General features: G+C 34.5%; 1 protein-coding gene across 1 annotated transcript in view; it reads right to left on the bottom strand.

Annotated features, from left to right (window-relative positions):
• LOC113040159 (uncharacterized) overlaps window positions 1-19,471 on the bottom strand; it is a 20,632-nt gene extending 1,161 nt beyond the window's left edge. Inside the window, exons 1-7 of the mRNA XM_026198449.1 lie at window positions 19,244-19,471; window positions 16,976-17,081; window positions 13,587-13,692; window positions 6,984-7,091; window positions 5,014-5,114; window positions 3,944-4,041; window positions 3,272-3,404 (exon numbers count right to left, since the gene is read on the bottom strand). Of these exons, the coding sequence (XP_026054234.1) occupies window positions 3,272-3,404; window positions 3,944-4,041; window positions 5,014-5,114; window positions 6,984-7,091; window positions 13,587-13,692; window positions 16,976-17,032 (603 nt within the window). The 5' untranslated portion in view covers window positions 17,033-17,081; window positions 19,244-19,471. The remainder of the gene's footprint in view (window positions 1-3,271; window positions 3,405-3,943; window positions 4,042-5,013; window positions 5,115-6,983; window positions 7,092-13,586; window positions 13,693-16,975; window positions 17,082-19,243) is intronic.
• Window positions 19,472-22,185: the final 2,714 nt, after the last annotated feature.

The raw sequence follows: 22,185 nt of genomic DNA on the forward strand, positions 1-22,185 counted from the left end.
TTCAAAGAAACTTCTTTATTGACATCTACGGTTTCATGAAGAACCTTAACATCCATGGATCCTTTCCATGCCAGGTTCTTCGTATTGAAAAATGGTTCTTCAGATTATTAAAATTATCTTCACACTTAGAAAGAAAATCATTTCACTTTTAACTGAAAGGTTCTATTGCAACGCTGTGAAAACCCACTTTTGGAACTTTGATTTTTAATAGTTTTGGGTGACCAGACGTCCTGTTTTCTGGGGATAGTCCTGTAGTATGTGTACCGTTGCTGGGAATGTTCGGCACATTCATATACAAAGCAAAAAAGCTACACTGATTACCTGGATAATAAATACAGAAATAATCAACTAAACAGTTACACTTGCAACAATTAGATTGCAGAAAGGACATCATTTGTGCTAAAATGACCTTAAAATGCTAAATAATTAGGGATAGTGAAGATCCATGAAAATAATATGATAAAGATGCAAGCACAAACTTTAAAATAACAAAAATATAAATAAATATATATATAAGTTATTTATATTAAATATAAAATTAGAAAATGTTAAAACATTTGTTAAATACAAATATTTATCATATGCTCATATTTGTTTTATAAAAGATTTTTGTAAAGTCATAATTTTGTCATATGAGTCTTTTGACCTGCTTGCTATTTGCGATTTACTATAGGGATATATTTGGTGAATGGTATTAATGCCAGTTATGGTCAGTTTGAACCGCAAACATCATACTGTTAAAATAATTGTATGTTAAACACAAAACAATTAAAAATATATATTATTTCCAGGATTATAACAAGTGATATTTCAATGACATCTTGACCACTAAACTGTTGTGGATGTCTCTGGTTTCTATTTCAGAAGTCATATTCTGACAAATTTTGAGAAACAGTTTGTTGAACAACAACAACAACAAAATATACAGTATGTCAGGAAATAATTTGATTGCAAAAACTGAAATTTGCATGAATGAATGGATGAATGAATGCAAGCGGATGTATTTCTCATTGTATTATTCAGTAGGCATCCTTGGGTCAAACCAGTACATTTCAATTCATTTCCACTCAGAATTTATTTTCTGCCGTGTGTCAGCAGACCCTAAAGTCTTTAACCATGTTCATCAATTACCCTCTGATCCAATTCAAATTCTATGTGATGTCATTAGCATGGCCTCTGATTGGCTGCAGGAAAGAGCTCAGAGCCCTCATTCAGGTGTATAATGAGAGCGTGCATGTTTTTATAAACTATTCATATGCTAATATAGAAATAATGGAATATTTCCAGAGTATGTTGAACTCGGCTTCATGATAATTACAGCTGTTTGTCAGGCACAGACGGGGGAAACAGAAAATGTTGTTGTTGAACGTGGGGCGAAGGCTTGAACAGAAATGGATGGGTTTATTATTAGTCTCTGGATTTCACATGCAAATAGCATCCAGCCAAACTCCGGCCCTAATAACAGTTTCCTTTTGTGGGTGATACGCTGTGAAAGCAAAGCCTACAGAGAGAGACACTTTAAACCATAGACAAATAGTTTTATATGCTGATAGTACAATAAAATTTACAATTGTTGTAAATAACTATTTAAAACATCAAAATGAATGAATATTGAAATAAAATTTTTATAAATTAAATATTTCTACAACTAATTGATAACTAAACACAACTTAATAGTAATAGTATATATATATATATATATATATATATATTAAATTGTATATATTAAATATTATATATATATAATTTAATTTGAATTTAATATATATATATATATATATATATATATATATATATATATATATATATATATATATATATATATATATATATATATATATATATATATATATATATATATATATATATATATATATATATATATATATCGGTCCTGCAGGTTTGCCTTATACAACATTAGGAAGATTAGACCCTTCCTGTCAGAGCAAGCAACCCAACTTCTTGTCCAAGCTCTTGTTCTCTCCAGACTGGACTATTGTAATGCCCTCCTGGCGGGCCTTCCTGCATGTACTGTCAAGCCTCTGCAAATGATCCAGAATGCAGCAGCGAGGGTTGTCTTCAATGAGCCAAAAAAAGCTCATGTTACTCCCCTCCTCATCAGGTTACACTGGCTACCAGTAGCTGCTCGCATCAAATTCAAGGTACTGATGCTTGCCTACAAGACAACCACTGGCACGGCACCAACTTACCTAAACTCACTGGTTAAATCCTATGTGCCCTCCAGAAGCTTGCGCTCTGCAAGTGAACAACGCCTTGTGGTGCCATCCCAAAGAAATTCAAAATCACTCTCACGGACCTTTTCCTGGACTGTGCCCAGCTGGTGGAATGACCTCCCAATCTCAATTCGTACAGCGGAGTCTTTACTCACTTTCAGGAAACATCTAAAGACTCATCTTTTTCGCCTGCACTTAACCTACTAACACCAGTACTTTTCCTCTTCTTGTCTTTTTCATTTAATAAAAAAAAAAATAAAAAAAAAAATAAATAATTATTAAATACACCTGGCTATGCATTCTATACTAGACTAACTGAGACTTGTCATGGCACTTGTATTCTGTTGTTGTTCTCTTGTTGACCTGACTGCTTCTATTGTTCTCATTTGTAAGTCGCTTTGGATAAAAGCGTCTGCTAAATGATTAAATGTAAATGTAAATATATATATATATATATATATATATATATATATATATATATATATATATATATATATATATATATATATATATATATATATATATATTATAAATGTATATATATATATATTTTTTTATTTTTAATAGTATTAGTATATTGAGTACATATTGGATGTATATATTAAAATATGTATTACAAATATATAATATAATATTATATTGTAAGGTTTTGTTGTACAGTTTATTAATTAATTAATACAATTATTTTCTAATTAATATTAGTATGGTTTAGTTGTATATATTCTTATATAATAACATATTATATGCAAATTAAACACACACATATATATGGTAAATAATATAATGCATAGAAAATATCAAAGTAATGGCATTTATCATATTATTGATTTCTTCAGGCATAAAACTAAAAAAGTAAAAAAAATAAAACACACATGTACAATAAAGTATGTATTACAAATTAATTATGCAAAACAAAACCGATTCTTTGTGTATAAGTGAAAATACAGTTTAAATAGATTTGTCATATTATTAATTTCTTCAGACATATTATTAAACTAAAACAGTTTAGTGAAGCTATAATCATGTGCATTACTCACAGTATGAACAAAGCAGTGGTCACTGTCCTCCTCTGCGTACAGGACCCCATCTTTGATGAACACAGAGATGGCTCTCAGGATGAAGGAAACAAACAGGTTCATGTGGATGAAGTTCCTGGTGCAGTGAAGCTTCCTGTCGACAGACATTCAAAGGCAGGGATCAGGATTACAGTGTTGTTGGGAGACTGAAATTATAATGTCTTTGGGTGGGCATCTCGACATCTTATCAGTGCACATCATATGTAAGTATAATCAGTCTTTTTTGATTCTAGGTACTTTAAAGAACCACTGCACAGATACTTTTCTAAAGAACTAAACAAACAAAGTACTTAAAAAGCTTCTTAATTTGCATCAGGCTGTAAAATCTATTTTTTTTACTGTAATTTGGAAACTGTATTTTATACGTTAAGAGGCCGCAATCTCACCAAGAAATGTCTGAATGATAATACACACTAAAAAGAAGAAACAAAAATTATATTTTGCATGAAGAAAAGTCTGTACTTTTAAAATAAGTGATTAATATACATGTCTAAATGCAGTTAATATCGCTTATAAAATGCTTTTTTCCTAACATACTCTCACTGCCCATAAATTAGCAAAAGTAACATTGTCATAGCTTGTTTTGACATGTATCACGTACTTGTTGTGTGATCAGACTGCTTTAAAACTGACCTGAAGCGGCACAGAATGACCATAGCTGCGATCAGAGACACCAGAGATGTGCTGTAGCCCACCGTATAGAGAGCCTTCACAGACGCGTAGTACATGTCCTTGGGAAGGGAAGAGAAAACTACATTAGTCATGGTTAGCAGCAGGTTGACAGGGGTGTTTGTTTACTTTCATTTCTGTTCATGTAGTACCCTGAAAGCTTAATTCTGCTAAAAAATAAAATATTTTTTTATAAACTATTTTAAAGGTAATTGTGACTCTTTATCTCGCAAATGTTTATTTTGCAGTTCTGATTTTTCATCTCACAATTCTGAGAACTGCAAGATATAAAATCACAAGTCTTTTCGGAATTGAAAGTTTATAACTTTTATAACGCAATTGCAAGAAAAAGTCAGAATTGGACAAAATCAAGACTAAAAGCTTGTTTTTGCATGAAAAAAAAGGTAATTGCGACTATATCTCACAGTTCTGTCTTGTTCTCAAAGCAACTTCTCACTAATGCAAATTATTAACATGCAATCCTGATTCAATTGTGGCAAACTTTAATCTCACAAATCAGACTTTTTTTCTTGTAATTCTGTGAAAAATGTCAGAACTGTGAGATATAAACTGTAAGATGTTACCTCGGAACTGCGAGTTTTATTCCTCGCAGCTGTGAGATATAAACTTACAATTCTGAGAAGAAAAGTCACAAAGGTATAAAGTTGCAAGAAAAATATCAGAATAGTGACAAGCTTGTTTCAGCCAAGGAATAAAGGAGGGGAGGGAGGTTATTACAACTTGTTTTTATCACAGTTTATTTCATAATTATGTATTTTTTTCTCACAATTCTGTGGAAAAAAAATCTGAATTGTGAAAATTATGAAATAAGAAATCAGAAATTTTAATTATGAAATTAGTAACATTTTTGTTATATTGGTGGACCACTAATTTGAATTTGTTTTACTATTGTAATGACTATGGTCTAATAAATGACTTTGGTGGCTATGACCCTCATATTATATAGTTGTTCTTGTCTTGTCCCCTAGATGATTTCTATCATCAATAGAAGTTTAGTCAGACGAGATACTCACAGGTTTGGTTGTGTTTTCAACAATCATACAGGCATCCATATAGTGCGGATACGGTTCAGACCATCCGAACTCTGTACAGTTTCTGCTGATCTTGCCGAGCCCTGAAAATCAGCCAGGCAACAATGAGAACAATGCTAAATCAAGCGTGTTCTCTGCTTTAAGGTGAGACACTGCAGGCAAAAACACTGTTTTTTCAAGAACCTGTCAATTTTGAGATTTTGGGCTTTTTGGTTTTTCATAAAGCGCTTTTTCAAACTAGTGGAAGGAAAACATCCAAAAGACACTGTTAAGTGTTTCTTTTATAGCACTTCATCTGTTTGTGTCAATAGATTACAATACATATTTTTAAAGGCCGTTTTCTCAAAATGAGTTTTTTCTTCAACACTGAGCCATAAATCTCCACTTCAGTAGCACTTACACACACCAAACTTGACATTTTTATTCCTGTCTATATTCTGAAGGTTTTTACAGAGGGATTTGTTCATATATATTTTCCTTGATTATATACAACATTTTATTCCCCCCAAAATTGTGAAAATATATTGTTTTCTGGCTGTTCAAAGTATTTTCTGAATTATGGAGTGACAAAAAAAGATAACCAGAATTCCCTCTGTAAAAACATTTGACTCTAATATGTCAAAATTAAAAAAAAATTTTTAAACTGACTTTATCTAGTGTTCAGATTTTTGTACTAGACATTTATGCAAATTACCACATATTTCATTAAATAATGCCTCATTTGCATATTTAAACATAACATTTTTTTAAACTTGTAATACAAAAAATGTTTGCAATAATCAATGTTATCAATCAACTGGGTAATTAAGGTGATAACTATTAGTTTTTTTTTTTTTGCTCTATTCACCTGCAGTGTCTCGCCTTAAACATACTGTAAGCAACTGCTGCAATATGCTGCTGTCAGCAGAACCACAAGAGCAAAGGAGCACATACATCACATGTACATTTATAATGACCCATGGTCTCATGAAAAGCCTAACGTTCACTGTTTCTGTGTGATCTCAGGATGATCTTATGCCTGCTTCAACAGTGTTGCTGTTAAACCTGAATTGCATCACAAACAAGCACAATATTTCAATCTGTCCGTATAGGTCGTTTGTCCAAATCCCTGATACACGACCCATCAGAGCGTATACTACAATTGCGTCCCTATCGGCAAAAGGTCGTTTTCATATTAATGTTTTGTACTCTTTTATTTGCACTCTGATTTGCGTTTCATGTAGCTCAGTTTGTAGACTATTGCGTTATACCTTGATATGTAATCATAAGAAAAATATCCTTATTTATAACTTAATAAACCACAATCTCTGCTAATTTTCGTGTGCACGTTCACAAGAGAGTGGCGTTCCAGCGGACGATGTAGGGATGTAGGTGTAGCATAAGCTCCGTTGAACTTGGAAGAGCCACAATATTTTTGTTTAATTATTTATTTATGTGGCAAGTAGCCGCGTCGGGATCAGGGTTGTGATCATTTTGTCGGGAGTTATTCTGCGATAACAACCTGTTGGATGTAGATTATCCCTTGCTTAATACATACTTTAGACGTATTTGTTAACTAATATGTGTTAACAAATGGAACCTTGTTATAACTACTACCAATACTCTTTGTGAAAGTGAAAGTGAAGTGACATTCAGCCAAGTATGGTGACCCATACTCCAAATTCATGCTCTGCATTTAACCCATCCAAAGTGCACACACACAGCAGTGAACACACACACACTGTGAAAACACACCCGGAGCAGTGGGCAGCCATTAATGATGCGGCGCCCGGGGAGAAGTTGGGGGTTCAGTGCCTTGCTCAAGGGCACCTAAGTCGTGGTATTGCCAGCCCGAACCCACAACGCTAGGGTTAGGAGTCAAACTCTCTAACCACTAGGCCACGACTTCCCGACTTGTTAGTGGAGGATTCAAAACTGGTACTATAAAGCAACAATATATTATCATCTCTCACCATCCTCTGGACTCATAAACTCGAAGAGCTCGGGACAGGTGACCTCCACGACCTCGCCGACACTGGCCGCCTGCCAGCAGGTCAGATTATCCCACTCCCACGGACACTCTGAAAATAACAACCAATCTCACATTAGTACACCTCACATCTCACAGCAGCTAGTTAGGTTTGACACGCTGGGAATATTTTAAGATTTCAGGCCTGTTCGTTTTAGACAATTACCACTGAATTATTGGAACATCCTTAGAGTGCCAAGTAAATAGCATGGCACTGAATTATAATAATAATTCTAAAGCAAATATAACAGATATTGATATATCATGGTATTACAAACAGCAACATCACAGATTATACATATATATATAATTTTTTTTTTTGCCTCAGTCTCATAAAGCCATATTACACCTGGACTCAAACTAAATACAATCTAATAAATGAATAAAAAAAATACAGTAAATAAATTATAAATAATATAACGTCTCAAAGGCTACTACTACTACTAAATAAAAACTAATAAAAAATTTATAAATAAATTGTACCATGATTCTATAAATAAATTCAAAAAGTAGATACTATTCAGGATACTATTCAGTGTGAACACTTTAATAAACACAACTAAATACAATGAATAAATACTAAAAATAAATTCTATAAGATACAATCGAGTTTCAACGCGATCATTATTAATAAAAACTAATCTGAATAAATACTATAAATACATTTTATAAATTAATAGCATCCAATCTTAATAAGAACACTATAAACTCAAACTAAATAAAAACTAACAAATGAATGAATGAATGAATTATTCAATACATACAATAATAATGAAACAAACACTAATGAACAAATGAAATGATGTTGTTGTGTCTCGATATTATCAAACTATAAATACTAACTAATTAACTCAATGAATATAAAACATAAATAAAACCAATCAAACAAACCAATGAATGAATACTGAAGCAACATTTCAGCAATCATTTACCTCTGTTAACTCTCCAAGGAAAAAAAAAAATATTTCTCTGCAGCTCATTTCACAGAATTGTGAAACAATAACATAATTGATGAGCATCTGCTTAAATGTTTTGCTAACTCACAGGAAGGAATGAAGTCATAGTTACTTTGGCCGAGAGCCTGATCAACTAGACGCTGTACATTTAGTATGATTAAAGTCTCTATAGCCAAGTTTAGTTTCTCTGTCGGCAGCCAGTCTGCTCTTTCTAGCTCCAGTGAACATGTGAAGTGAAGGTGGAGAGCAGTAGGTTTTGTCTGTCTGGTGGCGCATGTTCTTTCTCACAGATCTCAAATCGGTCCAGACACAAAGCCAATTATCTGAAAGGCTGAACGAGAGCTCTTCAAAACCAGCGGGAGAGAGCGAGAGAGATGGAGAAACAGTGAACTAACCAGATGCAGATAAAACTGTTCATACTGACACAGAATATTGACTCTCTGAATAATTTCAGCTAGCAAACAGCTTCAGATGAACACATGTGCTCAGACTGACTCACTGCTATAAAGGTCACTGCTAGATCGTAATCAGATTTATTGGTGAGATTTTGCCGATGGGACTCAAAGACGAATCAAAGTGTGACGTCACTGATGAGTCAGGAGCCCTGAGGACGCATCACATCATTACAGCGTCATTCAAGAACATTTAAAACAGACACACAAGAGAGGAATATGCTGTGTTTGAATACTTACACACTATGCTTATTAGTTTTGAAAAATAGTTTTTTTTTTTTTTTACAAAAAAAAACTCTTTTAATTTAAATAAACCTGAAATAAAATTCAATAAAATTTTAGTTTTATTTATAAATCATTTTAAATAAAAAACAGAAAACTAAAACAGATTTAAGTGAAAAAATAAAATAAAATAGATTTAGCTATAAAAAATATTTTTAGGAAATAAAACCAATACAAATGACCAAACTAATAAAACTTTAACTGAAACTAAAATGAAACCTAAAAACTAAAAGATTATTCAAAATATAAATAAATATATCCTAATACTATACTGTAATAGTATATAAATTATATTAAATTAATGCTGTCAGATGAGCTCATTATATTGTATGGTTAATTCAACATAGGGCAACCAGTTATCACCTTAGAAATAAGATATTATCTTTATTTTTTACATTTTGGCCATTTTTATTTATAAGTCTTTCCAACAGAATCAGTAATCATTATACAAATGCATCCAAATCATTAATTCATTTATTAATTTTTTTTAAGTTTTAAAACAGACTTTTTAAAGTCTGTTATGTTCACCAAGGTTGCAATTATTTGATCAAAAATACAGTTATATAAAAGAGTGTAAAATGGTTTTCTATTTTAATATATTTAAAAAATGTAATATATTCCTGTGATGTTAAAGTTTTATTATATAACACCGATAAAAGTATATAATAAATATAAGAAGTATAATAACATATAACAGTATAAAATACTACAGTCAGTCACATTATGTTGCATGTTAATTCAACAAGTGGCATCTAGCTATCCTTTTTGAAATAAGATATGATCAACATTTGAAAAACAAACAGTTATTTAAAATTTTTAACCCAATTTTATGTAAAATGTCTGACTGTTTATCAGTTCATTCAAAAATGTAACAAGACGAATATCATCAAAATTACTGTTGATAATGCTTCCCTTAAAGATGTGTTATTTAGCAATACGTTTATGTTCTAAATTACACTAGTAACACTCTCACTCACTTTCTCTTGTCTCAATTTCTCTCTCTCACACACACTTGCTTTTTCTGTCTGCATCTGTCAATTTTTTCCCCCCTTCTTGCAAACGTGGCTGTTTTATTTCCTGGCTGAATGATTTTCTGTCTGCGCAGCAATGAGCCTGCTGTGCTTTGAGGAACACGAGAGGATGAGGGTCAATAAGGCAGATGTAAACAGGCAGAAAATAGAGGTCATTCCTCCAAAATTCTCCTAGTTCAAACACACAGAGCATCCGGACACTAAAGTCACACACAAAAAGCTCAATGCATTGCATGTGCAAAATATCCAGCAAAGCAGCATTGACTTTTTTTTTTTAAAATAGCACAAACACACATTTAAAACTAAATATTTGATGTATTTACATTAATTTAAAGGTATAAACTGCAGTCTTCTGTGCTCAGAATGACACTGAGTTTTGCAGCTACTGTACAACATCATTCCCCATCAATGAGAGCTTTGAGTTTAACAAGGTCTTCAATTACTGCCGTTTGAATGGTTTTCAGATATCTTGAAACTGACGCTTAATTCTCTGCTGGTAAGAATGTTGCTCTCCGTTGCGGTTGAGGATACTATTGTCGTCTAATTAGCTTAACCGCCCCCAGAGGAGGCTGATTGGATGGCTAAAATTTGCCAAGAATATAATGGCTCTGAAGCGATGCTGAAAAGGGAGATGTATGAACACACATTGGCAGATATTTACTTCCTTTTCACATCACTTTGTTGAAATTAAGAAAATTTAGCACTTGTCAAATATTTTTTACAATGTAAAATAACTCTTTTCTATATGAAAATGTCAAACTGTATCTTATTTCTGTGAGTCAAATCTTAATTTTCAGCATCTTTACTCCAGTCTTCAGTGTTACACGATCCTTCAGAATTAATTGTAACATTATGATTTGCTGCTCATGAAACATTTCTGATGAATAGAAAGTTCAAAACAACAGCATTTATTTTAAAAATAAATATAGTAATATAGTAATAAATAGTTTTTATTGTAATTTTTAATCAATTTAATGCATCCTTTTAATCAATTTAATAGCTTCCTTCAAAAAAAAAAAAAAAAAAACAGCATGTAATATACGACTTTACTGTCATTTTTAATGTTTCAGTTTTATTTATTCCTAAAATGGATTTACTGCTCTATTTAAACAAAACGGTGTCTCTGATAAGAATAGCAATAACAATATAAAACACATCTGGTTAAGGTGGATTGCTGCAGGTTTTTGGATTGAAATTCCACATGTAAAATTTTTACTTTTCAGTAAATTTGCCCCCAAAGTGTCTTTCTAGCAACTCAATCTGTTTTACACCTTATAATCTGTTATTTTCTGCTTCCAAACACTCAGAACTATCTGGAGTGTCCTTGAGGCTGCAAACACATGAGTCAGAGTCAAAGTGCTCTCTCTCCATCTTCCTCTCGGCCCGTTTATCCACATCACGCTGGATGAGTCCTCCAGCTCTAACAGAAATAACTTCTCTTCTCTATAATTGCTGACAGGTGTCACAGCCCTGCTTCCTGTTTACCACAATACCTGAATACCTCTATAGGGGACGGATAACACATTTAGTAAACAGCGACCTAAATGAATCCAGTGAACACAAGTTGCGGTTAATTTAGTGCTTATATTGAAACTCTGGGAGAGATGGAGAATCGTGACTAATTCTTTTCAGAAGAAGGATTGATAGCGATATGGGAAATACAGAATTGAAAACATGCTAGAAGGAATGTTGCGTTGTGACATATTCGAATCATTTCCATGAACTGACGTGATCATTTCTGTGAATCGACTAAAAAAAAAGATTCAGTGGTTCTTTGATTCTTGCTGACATTGCATATTGCATGCTCTTACACAGCCCAATAAACCCAAATAGATTGCCAAAGTTCTGTTCATAATAAAATCATAAAGAAAAATGTATCAAATGTTCCAAACAAGAATATTCAACAATTTAATTAAGCAGTAAATCAGCATATTAGAATGATTTCTGAAAGATCATGTGACACTGAAGACTGGAGTTATGATGCTGGAAATTCAGCTTTGCATCACAGCAATTAATTCCATTTTAAAATATATTCACATAGAAAAGTTGTTTTAAATTGTAATAATATTTCCCCCTTTTTTACTGGTTGTACTGTATTTTTCATATGATAAATGCAGCCGTGGTGAGCATAAAGGAACAATATCTTATCGACCCCAAAAAGTTTTGCATGATTTAATCAAAATATATTTATTTAAAAAACTTACATTTTTATAGTAACCAGCTTCTATTTTGCCCCATCAGTCAAAATCTTTCTTTAAAAAATGCTCTTATTATCAGCTCACTCATCAGTTCACGGTTCCCTGTGAATCAGACATGTGTAAAAGAGGCGGCTCTGTTTTGATGCAGTTAGATTGAAAAGTACTCTAGAAAGGGGAAACTTCAGCTGTTATCATTTCCTGTTCATCTTTCACACTGTAATTGGAAGATCAAATGCACTGGATTATCTAACAGATGTGTTGGCACATTTGGCATGTATATTCCATGCATATATTCTGTACAAAAAATATACTATACAGTGGCTATAGAAAAGAATCACCCCACTTTTGTTGCTTTGCAGCCTGAAATGAAGACGGACTCAGTTTTTGTTTTATCCTGTTGTATTTACTCAGTGCAACTTATAGCATTCAAGTGAAAGGTATAACACCAACATGTCAGAAAAAAAAACATAACAGTTAGAAAAAGGATCATCCCCTTGTGTCAGTATTTTGCTTTAACGACAGATTTTAGTCTGTTGGGATATGTCTAAACTAACTTTGCACATCTAGACTTTGCAATATTTGCCCCCTCTTCTTTGCAGACCTGCTCAAGTTCAGTTCAATCTGATGCTGAGCGCTTGTGGACTGCAGTCACAGATTTCAGTGAGGTTTAAGTCTGGGCTCTGACGAGGCCATGCAAGGACATTCAGCTTTTTCTTCTTCAACTGCTGTGTGCTTTGGTTCATTGTCATGTTTGAAGGTAAACCTTCTTCCCATTGACAACATTCTGGCAGAGGGCAGCAGGTGTTCCTCAAGAATTTGACAGTATTTTGCCCCATCCATTTTCCTTCTATCCTGACAAGTGCTCCTGTGTCTGCTGCAGAGAAACAAGACATTACCATCTCCATGCTTTACTGAAGGAATGCTGTTATTTGGATGCTGAGCTGGATTGGATTTCTGCCAGACATTTTGTTTAGTGTTTAGGCCAAATAATTAACTTTTATTCTCATCTGCCTCAGAATCAAGGTGCATTTAGGCAAAGCACAGCCAGCGTCCTTCTGACTCTTTCATCCAGTTTGAAGCGACGTCCTGATCCAGGAAGGGTTTGCGTTGTACCAAATACCACTTCTTAATAACAGACTTTACTGGATATGGAGATCTTTCTATGGTGACTTGCCACCCATAGTTGATTGTTTGCTTCAGCTGCACTACACCAAGGACTGAAATGCTCCAGGAAAGCTCTTTTCATGCTGAGCTAATCAAAATGAGCACAGCTGATCACAGTTGAAAATCAGATGGCTTTGTGTGCCACTGAGAAGGTGATTGAGAAGTCATGATTCATGATTCAGTTTTTTTCTTCTGACATTTTGGTTTTATATGTTTTATTTGGATGTTATAAGATGCAGTGAGTAAATACAGCTGGATAAAACAAGCATTTCAGGCTGCAAAGCGACAAAATGTGATAATTTTAAAGGGGGTGATTATTGTCTATACCCAATGTATAAACTAGACACTGTAAAAGTGTTAGGGGCGCTTTGGAAAGAAGGAAAAAGTGGCACGCCTAGCGTTTTCCACGCATTTTTAGGCGCGCTATGTGAACGGCCCCTTAGATAGTCTTCACTCTCTCTTACCAAACTTTTCGTCATCTTTTGGGTTGTGCAGGTTGATTCGCTCCATGCATCTCTCCTCCTCCCGTTTGATGACGCAGTTGGAGATCTCTGAATGTATGGGCCACATCTGGATCAACAAACAGATAAAACAAATAAATAAACCAGAACAACGCAAGAGCAGGGTGAATAAACAGCAGCTGAATTCATGCCACAAACACCACATAACATTTCCACTGACAACTTGGCTGCATATAAACAAGATGAAAAATCAACCTGCAAAATCTGCACTAATCCCGTCTGTTTACCCCTCTGGGGGTTAACAAAAAAAAACTTTCACACGCTTTATATTTTATAGAAGTTGTGTTATTTCTGTCTTTGCTGTCAGAAGGATTTGTTACTGTGTTGGACTGAATGTCCATCTCTATAAGAACAGCCAAACATCTGTAACCATCAAGAAGACATGGAGAAACAGTGATGGTTGTGATATGATATCTGTTGATCATAAAGCATACATATAATTGGTTTACAGGAAAAGACCACCCAGAAATGTAAATTTGCTGAAAATGTACTCTCTCTCCTCAGGCCACCCAAGATGTAGATGAGTTTGTTTCTTCATCAGAACAGATTTGGAGAAATGTAGCACTGAATCACTTGCTCACCGATGGATCCTCTGCAGTGAATGTGTGCCGTCAGAGTCCAAACAGCTGATAAAACCATCCCAATAATCCATCTTGATGGATTTTTCTTACAAACACACAGTGTTTCACTTTACAAGATGTTCACTGATGGACTGGAGTTTAGTGGATTACTTGTGGATTACTGGGATGTTTTTATCAGCTGTTTGGACTCTCGTTCTGATGGCACCCATTCACTGCAGGATCCATTGTTGAGCAAGTGATGCAATTATACATTTCTCCAAATATGTTCTGATGAAGAAACAAATTCATCTACATCTTGAAATGTCTGAGGGTGAGTAAATATTCAGTAAATTAAAATTTTAGTTTGAACTATTCCTTTAAAATGTATAACAACGTGTGGAGGTTTCTTTTAACATGCACGGATAAAACAAATGTGGTGTCAAAAATGCAAAACAATGATTTGTCTTTAGTAAAGCGTGAATTAGACAGCACAACTGATTGGGATCAATTTAAATTCAAAATAAAGTGCCAAATAATAACATTCTATGATGTACTGTCCATTGATCCGAAGAGAAAACACTTGAGCTGCCAACTGTTGCTATGATTACCTCTCCCTGCAACTTAATGAGTAACTTGTAATCTAATGTTTGTGGTTACCGAAATGTTATGCGAAAGTCCTAAAATGAATTATGTAAAATGAGGCATTTAATATTTCAGATATATACACTTGACCCCTTATACCCAACCTTTCATTTGCCTTCCTTTGGGACATTCATGCCTTAATTGGAGGGGTAAGGGGTCACAGCTCAAAATCACTTATCTAAAACGATCCTGTCTGCAGTCTGGATTGCAACAAAAATAAAACCTTCCCAGGAACACAAATAATGTAATGAATGACGGCTACTGAACACACTGTGCCATCTGGATTTTGTATTCTACTGCATTTACAGACTCAAATACTAGATTTTAATTAGAATTAATACAGTTTATCATTATTTAGTATATCAATTAACACGCATGCAAAATTCTGCGCTTTTGCCTTTAAAAAAGGAGAGAGAAAAAAAATACACATACATAACCATTTTTTCTTAGTGTGAAGAACATTTTAAAAAATCTAAACAACCCTTTCTCCACTATAAAGACTCATTTGTGCAATTGAAATGCTCCATGGATTTTAAAGGTGAACCAATAAAGAACCTTAATTTTAAATGTGATTTTTTTATAGAGGTGAAATGAAATCACAGATCTCAATATAAAAATATCAAACTCTTCCGACACCAATTGATCTAATCTATCCATATTCATTTAATAGCTCTATACTCTTACTGTATATCAATAAATGGCTCATTTGTGTCTACTTTAGGAAAAACATCTGAGACAACATTGATATTTCTGTCAAATTACATACATTGTTTTTACTTTAACTATATAATGGGAAGTTGTGGCCTAACGGTTATAGTGTCAGACTTGCAATCGAAGGATTGTGAGTTCGAGTCTCGGGCCGGCAGGAATTGTAGGTGGGGGGAGTGCATGTACAGTACTCTCTCCACTTTCAATACCACGAATGAGGTGCCCTTGAGCAAGGCATCGAACCCCTAACTGCTCCCCGTGCGCCGCAGCATAACTGGGTGCCCACTGCTCCGGGTGTGTGTTCACTGCTTTGTGTGTGCACTTTGGATGGGTTAAAATCTGAGCATGGTTCACCCTACTTGGCTGTATGTCACGTCACTTTCATAAGAGCAACATCTTAGAAATATTTTTCAATGGACATTTTCAACAAAACCCTCCATTCATTCAAACATCCCTTTCTCTTTATTTTGATTAAAGATAACATGCTCTTGTTTGTAGGGAAATTACCAAGAAGACTTTTATCATACCACAGTTATCACAAAACCTCAGAAGGTGTTTTTCTTCTTCTTTTAAAAGTCAACCTTTCAGATATGCTTTATAACTGAGGAACTAAAGGAGAACTAGTTTTTGTATTTTCTGCTGGCCTGTTCACAATGCTAGTGTGTTTCGAGAGAGTAATAACACTCACTAGCATTGTGAACACTGTAGAAGAAAATACAAAAACTAGTTCTGTTTTAGTGCTACTACCTGTTTCCAAGGTGTTCCAACATGTTCATGTTAATTTGAACATAAAAATGTATTGCTCATTATTAGTTATTGCTAATTAATGGAGTTTAACTCAGGAAGGTAAAGTGTAAAGTGTTACCAAAAAACATCAAAACAAAAAAACAACAACTGACTAACTGAAATAAGCACTAAAATTATTGAAAATATACTAGAAAATGGACATGAATAAAAACTAAAACTGAAATAAAAATAAATCAAACCAACATAAAAGTCCTAAAAAAACTGACAAAAGCACAGACATATTTGTTATAAATCAAACTAAAATTAAAATTAAAAATAAATAAATAAAAGCTTATTCAGAACATTAATATTAACTATAACAGTAAATAATACCTTAATAATATTTGTGATTGTTCTGCATGGTTGCTTGGGCACTGGTAGCTGCTTTCTAGGGTTTTCTGGATCGCTGCTTAAAGTTTTTGGTCTATAAATATGGCTATTTTATAGCCTACCAGAAAAAATCATGACACGCAATGTTTAATAATGAGGGTTAGGGGTTTGTTCAAAACATTAACGTTTTGCAATTGTATTATAATTCATTAAACTTCAATAATGGTCACATTTGTGAAATATAATCATTTAAATCTATGGCCCAACACAGGCCACTGAAAAATATGTGGCCGTCTCTGTTCTTACCAGGCTGATGATGAGGAAGAGGACGAGGAAGGACCCTCTAGTCATGTGTCTATGCATTCTGCTCACGATTGTTCCCAGAGATTGTTCACACACAACCTTATAAAGCCTAAAAGAGAAAGAACATTGTTTTAAAACACACACACCTGGACACAGAGCTGCTTCAGTGCTCCTGGCCACATCACAATACACTGCAGCACAGTGGCTCAGTCTGGATCCACAATAACACAGAATCACCCTTACATTCTTTATTATATACAACCCCATCCAAAATAATCAAATCTCGGATCGCTGAAGTGTGCAAGGTCAATGTGGAGGGAGGGGCGAGTGGGCAGGAGTTTACAGGAAATGTGTGTCAGCCAGATTTACTGATCCACAGCGAATCTAAGGAGGTATAAATCCCTTAAGATGAGACCTGTGCGAGCATAGAGAACGGTCTCCGAGCCCCCGCCGTCTTACTCATCTTTATTAGATCCCCCCAAAAAGGAATAACTGGATGAATCATAGCGAATAAAACACACACTCAAACACACACATAGACATTAATGAGTAGTGATTCAATTACCGGCAACTGCAAAACTCCTAACTTGCATGATCAGAAAAACAAGATGATTTGATGCCGAAAAGAGTCAGATGTTACACTAATACTGATTTCTTGCACATTTCTCCCTTCTCCGTGCTATTTTTGTAACCCTTGTTAAATGCATGCAAACAACAGGCACTTCAAAGGAGAGAAAGACAGTTGAGTGTCAGTCAAACAGAAGGATTTTTTTATGGATGCAAACGACACACACACACAGCGGCTCTGATAGCCATCATCATGGAAGCACAGGGCTGAATGCAGCTCTGTTTGGGCTCTGTGCTCTTGAAGGCAAAACAGCATCTGGCAATAATAATAACGGTCATTTAACATTGTAAGTTCTAGTATATTTTTATACGGCTAATGCTATTGTATCCTACTGTATTGCTTCATTAATTCCAGTAACATTGATGCCTCTTTTCCATGACACAAATAACACACTGTAACACAAAAGAGAAAAACATCACATTTTCACTACCCAATGATTTGAAATGATTAATTTGGTTCATAATGTCAAAACATTACAAGGTCAAAAGTGTGAAAGGCTTCTAAATAAAATGGAGGTTGTTCCTATACATGACCATAAAAAAGAAAAAATAAAGAAAAAAATTTTGAGACAATAATCTGAATGGGAATATGCAGTGTGGGTTTGTTTTGCATGAATGTGAAGGCAGCATTAATGTGTTCTATGTGTGACTCACTGCGTGCCTTCATATTCACTGCAGAAATCTGGATTGATTTACTGATGATGGTGGGAGGCGTTAGAGAGAGACATCAGACCTAATACACCATCAGAATTGGCTGATAATTGGCTTTACACAGGTGATTTGCTGTAAATGACACTAGCAACATTTTTCTGGCGCAAGAAACACAAGTCTGCTTCATGCAGGGCATATCAGTGCATTGGATTGTATTTCACCCCAAAATAAATTAAAATGCATAATGTTATTGGCTTTTTAAGACACAATATATATCTACATTATTTTCCATACAATTCAACTCATGTGCTCACTAGTTTTCATTGTTAAGTCTCAAGATGTTTAACTTTTGAGCTTTGGCTGTGATTCTCATTATTTGTAATGATGGTTCGCATCAGATTATCATTACTGTAACAGAGTAAGGAAATCATCCTGTCTGGTCAGTTTATTTTTATTAAAATCTGTCGATTTTAAAGGTAGTACAACAAATGCATTAAAATATTAATAATGAATAATATTAATGCTTGAATAACATTATTATGCCTATTTTCTGCATTACAGTCAAAGTATACGTGATGAATTAATATATTTACAGTAGGCAAATATAATTTCTTTTTTTTTTTTTTTTTTTTTTTTTTTTTTTTTTAGGGTGGAATGTGACATTCTACACGAGCATCAGGAGATTCATGAATTGCTCACGCTGAACAACGGTTTGCAATAAACATCTTTTGGATGCATTAAAATGCATCCTTTTAAAATCATGATGTGGATGTATCGGTACCCACAAATCATCTTTCAATTATTGAACTGAACAAAGCAAAGCCCAATGATCTATGCGGTCTCTGAATATTTAGTCTTCTTACATTAATAATTAATCCGTCTGTAGAAACAGACCGTTGACAGTCGTGCATTATCGTGAACTGAGGTCGCTTGCATTCAATGTATTACTGCGATCAATGACTGAAGAAACGCCAAGAAGAAGCGCAAACTCACCATCACAGAATGACTCACGATATGACCCCTCTTCTTTGTTATAACGTCTGCAAATGGACGGTTCGATTCGTGCACACCTGCTCGTTCAACTTTGTCATCCGCGTCTCACATCGACACAGTGGAGCAATGAAGATCTGTGGAGCACGAGAGGAGCGTGAGAGGGAAGCGCGCGCGCGTGCGTGTGTGTGCGCTCGGTGATTCCCTCACTGCTGCTGACAATCCACCTGCACTGAGAAACACTGCATCACTGCACATCTTTCACAACCTTATCACTGAAACGTAATTCACCAACATTTCAATTTTTTCACCATTTATGCTTTGCATTGCCTTTGTTTATGTTATGAGTTTATAAATGTGGTTGGTGGTCCATTTACTAGTTAACAATCCTGGCATTGTTCATAATCACTAATATCGCTCTACAAAAACAAACATCATTTACTGTATAAATAAACCATCACTCACCCATTATTTAGTGTACACTATCTACAATTTTTCACCAGTCTGCATTATGCATTCAATGCAGTTTCTTTAAAAACTGTTTTGTCCAATTCTAATTGTGGTCTGCAGTTTGGTTACTATCAGTCATTATTCATCATTAGTTACCATCACTAATATCACTCAAACACTGAAAAACACTCATATAAATAAACCACCACACACCATTACTTACCATCATTTACCATCAACGCACAATCTATAACCAGCAATAAACATGATTCACCATTGCTCACACCATTAACAATGTTATTTACCACTTTCCAAATGTAACTATCACATAAACTATTTCTCTCTCATCCAAATCAATGAACCATCACTCACCATTATTCATCATTACTTAAAATCACTTACATCACTCACCATTACACAATCATTCAACACAATGTTCTTATTATGAATGATATGTTATATATGTTAAATATGTTTTCCTACCAATACAAGGGCCTACTGTATATACTACACCAAATACAGCTGGTTGCAGTGTAGGTTTGAGTGTGTATATGTGTGAGGTCTAGTTATAGGGAGTTTTGAGGTTTCTTTTGAAAGTGGCTGATGTATGAGCAGGAATTTGTTCCACCACTGAGGTCATGAATGCAGAAGCTGAACAATCTGGACAAGCAGGAATCCATCATGTGGAGAGAAGCGGAGCAGATCACAGCTGTCCGGTTGGGCTTTACTGTCTCTGATCAGTCATAAGAGAGTGTTGTCTTCTTTAAGTTCTGTCCAGCTGTGCTGGTGTCAGAGATCCTCTCTCTAACTGTGGCAAAACATTCAGCAGAAACTACTGTTAAAAAGTTTGAGGTTAGTAAGACTTCAAAACAACCTTTATTTACCAAGGATGCATTAAACGGATAAAAATTAAACTAGTAAACGAATTAAACTAGTAAAATTTATGATGTTATGAAAATGTATATTCTTAAACAAATGATTTTCTTTTATTAAATATATAAAATTTAATAATTTTCAACAGAAATATGAACATTTATAATAAGAAATGTTTATTGAGCAGCAAATCAGCATATTGGAATGAATTCTGAAGATTATGTGGCACTGAAGACTGGATTCTTTATGCCGAAAATTCAGCTTTGATCACAGGAATAAATTAAATTTCGAAAAATATTCAAATTAAAATCATTTATAGTAATATTATTTCACGCTATTCAATTTTTTTGTTCAAATTAATAAAGACTTTGTGAGAATAAGAGACTTTCAAAAACATTTTTAAAATCATATATCAACTCCAGACTTTTAGATGTTGTGACTGTGAAACATGCAGGAAAGAAAATTTGTAAATCTTTAATATCGAAAAAGTGTCTTCTACAGTATATATACAGTACACACAAACAATATAATAATAATAATTATTATTATTATTATTATTACTATAATTATTATTTTACTCTGAGGTGGAGTTAAAAACAAAACAAAGGCTTTTCATGCTATGTTGATATATCTAACAGATCTAATGGTTCTCTCTAAACACGCAAAACACGCAAACAAATCAAATAAAAACATTAGGGATGCACCGAAATTTCGGCCACCGAAAATTTTCGGCCGAAGATGGCCTTTTCGGTTTTCGGCCGATCGACTTTTATCACCGAAACAACACGGCCGAAATGTTGTGATGACGCAAACAGAAACCGCGACCTGCACGTGCACCAGCATAGCGCAGACCACGAGCTCCATGCGACATTCACTTAACACCAGTGAGAACATTCTCTTTCTTCGTATTCCTTTATTCGCAGCACTAAAGCGTCTCCTAACAAAGAGATTAAGACGGACCACGAAGTGAAAACAAAGAAAAGTACAGTCTTATAGAGTCTGTTAGCACACGTCTCACTGAGATCTTGTCGGATCCTCTGCACTTTATCGCGAATGTGGTTGATCCGCGTTATAAAGACCATTACTTGTATGCGGAAATAGGGCAGCGCGCACGAGAAATGATCCAGGCCGCGCTAGATGCGGAGAACCCGCGTGGAGACGGAGAAGCGCCAAGTGCAGGAGACAGATCAGAGCGCAGAAAAAAGACTGGTCTTTGCACCAGATGAGTGGCATGCACCATCGTGGTCTGATATGTTCAGTGGAATTCTGCAAGAAAGTGCCTCAAATAATAATAATACGTTGGCTATTTTATTCTTAGGCTACTACACACACACACACACACACACACACACACACACACACACACACACACACACACACACAAACATATATACATACATAATATCAGATTGTAGCCATATTTATGCTAGATTTTCTGCTAGATTTCTGCTTTAATTTGATAAAAATGTTTATTTATGCCCTGGCCCTATTTAAATACACTCTCTCAAATATTTCTCAAATGTCAGGCAGATGACAAGCTCAACTGCTCAACAGCTAGATGGTTATCTGTCTGAAGTCCCCATCCTCAGAAGTGATAACAGTCTTGCCAACTGGAGAAGTAA

Source organism: Carassius auratus, chromosome 2 (genome assembly GCF_003368295.1).
Source record: "Carassius auratus strain Wakin chromosome 2, ASM336829v1, whole genome shotgun sequence".
In the NCBI taxonomy this organism is placed as follows: domain Eukaryota; kingdom Metazoa; phylum Chordata; class Actinopteri; order Cypriniformes; family Cyprinidae; genus Carassius; species Carassius auratus.